Source organism: Bos grunniens, chromosome 7 (assembly GCF_055505025.1).
Source record: "Bos grunniens cultivar Pamir isolate PY7600 chromosome 7, Bosgru_T2T1.0, whole genome shotgun sequence".
Classification (NCBI taxonomy): Eukaryota; Metazoa; Chordata; class Mammalia; order Artiodactyla; family Bovidae; genus Bos; species Bos grunniens.
Window position 1 is genome coordinate 41,405,633 of NC_141171.1, and position 3,176 is coordinate 41,408,808.

The 3,176-nt window shown below is 37.2% G+C and overlaps 1 protein-coding gene across 1 annotated transcript; it reads left to right on the top strand.

The window, feature by feature from the left end:
- Nucleotides 1-1,586: 1,586 nt before the first annotated feature.
- Nucleotides 1,587-2,540, top strand: LOC147369202 (olfactory receptor 2T12-like). Its single transcript, XM_086413489.1, has one exon. It carries the CDS (start codon nucleotides 1,602-1,604, stop codon nucleotides 2,538-2,540), a length of 939 nt encoding a protein of 312 aa, XP_086269615.1. The 5' UTR covers nucleotides 1,587-1,601.
- Nucleotides 2,541-3,176: the final 636 nt, after the last annotated feature.

Here is a 3,176-nt window from a genome sequence, read left to right on the forward strand (position 1 = left end):
GGTATGGGGAGGGAGGAGGGAGGAGGGTTCGGGGTGGGGAACGCATGTATACCTGTGGCGGATTCATTTTGATATTTGGCAAAACTAATACAATTATGTAAAGTTTAAAAATAAAATAAAATTAGAAAAAAAAAAAAGAAATGTCCAGAGATGGCATAAATTATAAAGTAAAATGTAGTATGAATATATGCATACAAAGGAATACTTTTCATCTTTAAAATGAAAGGAAATTCTGACATGTTATAGCATGGATAAACTTTGAGGATGTTATAATAAGTTGAATAAACTAATCAAAAACTAAACAAATACTATATGATTTTGCTTATCTAATACTTCTATAGTAGTCAAATTTATATAGGTAAAAAGGAGAAGATTGATTTCCAGGAACTGAAGAGAAGGGGGGTAATGGGAAATTACTGTTTAATGGGTAAGAGTTTCAGTTGAATAAGATGAAGAGTAGGACGTGAATATTGGTGATGGATTCACAACAGTATGAAAATGTCACTGTATTGACAATACATTAAATTTAAGAAATTTGCCAAACACTCTACAGTTAAAAAATTGCCTATTGATTTTTAAACAAGTTTAAAGTTCTAGCAATCTTCAACAATAAAAATGATGAAAATAATGGAAAACAAGAAATCTTCAAGTCAAAGAAATGAGGGATTGAGGTTCTTCAGAAGAGTGATACTGAGGGCTATAATTAGGAGTTGCATATAGTTACTAGTGGTATATACTGCGTACTAGAGATATGAGTGTGTGCAGATCATAAAGGTGTTTTTTTTTTTTTTTTATCTGAAACACATGTGATAAAGAGCAACCGTATTTCCATGATATCTAGGTTTACAACAATGATGATGCTCAAGCTATGTAATTAGGGATTGAGTGAGCCTTTTTAATGCCTTTCTCCATCTTGATTGGCACTCTAGTATAGGAGGGATATCAAAAGAAGGGGTAAAGGGAGTGACCATAGAAGAGATGGACGCCTTCCATGTAACTTCATTGAATCACATTATATCTGTGAGACTAACATCATCATCTTTGCAGGTTTAGTTATATTTGTTCAACAAGTTTGAATAGTTTTGATTCCAGCAGATCAGATATGAAAATGCATTAAAGATCTAGATCCTCTTGGAATTGAAGGAGAGATTGATTTATCTTCATAGTTGGTTGAAGAAGTAAGGCATTTTATTTTTTCTTCTTCACCCAGTAAAGGTTGTGTTTCTGTGACTTTGCAAGGAAAACTTATCCCTACACAAAATGCCTTTTACAGTTAATAAAAATTTGCATTTAGTATTACAGTGTTACATTGGAGGAAATATTCTAAGAAAATCATTATTGTTTTCAATGTATAGCTTGGTAAAGTTAAACTAAATCCCCTAACAATATCAAAGTAATTATGTTTCCATCTACAGACTTAATTCTTCCAGTTGCTGTGCATAAAAATAGAAGTGCTATTATTTGGAAAGCAAAAGCTCTTTCCTGGATTAATCAAGGTCAAGAAAAATTATTTTTTTCTTGTGCTTCAATAAATATTGTTATGTTATGTATATATAACCCTCATCTATTTTCTGTTTACTGTGTCTGTCTTGTTTGAAATCATGGAAAACTGGAATACCACTTCAGATTTCATTCTCCTAGGACTCTTTAATCACACAGGAGCCCACCAATTTCTCTTTGTGTTGGTTCTGATAACTGCCTTCACCTCTTTTGTGGGCAATGCCCTCATGTTTCTCCTGATTCTCCTGGACTCTGGGCTTCACAGGCCTATGTACTTCCTATTGAGCCAACTCTCCCTCATGGACATGATACTGGTTATCACCATTGTGCCTAAAATGGCTGCTGACTATTTGACCGGCAGGACGTTCATCTCCCAAGTCGGCTGTGGGTTTCAGATCTTCTTCTTCCTCACTTTGGAAGGGGGCGAGTGCTTCCTCTTAGCAGCCATGTCCTATGACCGCTATGTTGCTATTTGCCATCCACTGAGATACCCAGTCCTCATGAGCTGGCAATTATGCTTAAGAATGACTTTGGGATCGTGGTTCCTTGGTGCAGCAGATGGGCTCATGCAGGCTGCTGCTACCCTGAACTTCTCATTTTGCAGAAAACATGAGATTGATCACTTCTTTTGTGAGGCCCCCTCTCTGGTGCGTTTGGCTTGTGCTGACACTTCTGTCTTTGAGTATGCTATGTATGTGTGCTGCGTGTTAATGCTCCTAGTCCCCATTTCCCTCATCTTGATTTCCTATAGTCTCATTCTTGCCGCTGTTCTCCAGATGTGTTCTAATGAAGCCCGCAAGAAGGCTTTTACTACTTGCTCCTCACATATTTCCGTCGTGGGACTGTTTTTTGGAGCAGCCATTTTTACCTACATGAGACCAAAATCCTTTAGGTCAGCTAACCATGATAAGATTGTGTCAGCATTTTATACCATCTTCACCCCTGTTCTAAACCCCCTCATCTATAGTCTGAGGAACAGTGAGGTCAAGGGAGCTCTGAGAAAGTGTATGGATCAGTGTGCTGCCTTAAGTCATGATTAAGATTACATTGATTATCCCCAGAGTTCACGGCTATAAAAAGTGATTGTGTAAAATTTCTTTGAGAAAGATTATATAGCCATTATATCTCTGTGTGTTATTTTTATTTTACTTTGGAATGTGTACAGATGTCCATATTTTGGTATCATTTATTGGGCTGTCATCAACAAATCAGACTGAGGATTGTTAAAAATCTGCTAATAAAAAATTCTTATTTGCATTTCTCTGATAATGAGTGATGTTGAGCATCTTTTCATGTGTTTGTTAGCCATCTGTATGTCTTCTTTGGAGAAATGTCTATTTAGTTCTTTGGCCCATTTTTTGATTGGGTCATTTATTTTTCTGGATGGCTGCAATCCAAAAGTCTACAAATAATAAATGCTGGAGAGGGTGTGGAGAAAAGGGAACCCTCTTACACTGTTGGTGGGAATGCAAACTAGTACAGCCACTATGGAGAACAGTGTGGAGACTCCTTAAAAAACTGGAAATAGAACTGCCTTATGATCCAGCAATCCCACTGCTGGGCATACACACTGAGGAAACCAGAAGGGAAAGAGACACGTGTACCCCAATGTTCATCGCAGCACTGTTTATAATAGCCAGGACATGGAAGCAACCTAGATGTCCATCAGCGGATGA

Excerpts from the sequence above, each read along its gene's own strand:
- LOC147369202 (XM_086413489.1), top strand. The coding sequence starts at position 1,602 with ATGGAAAACTGGAATACCACTTCAGATTTCATTCTCCTAGGACTCTTT.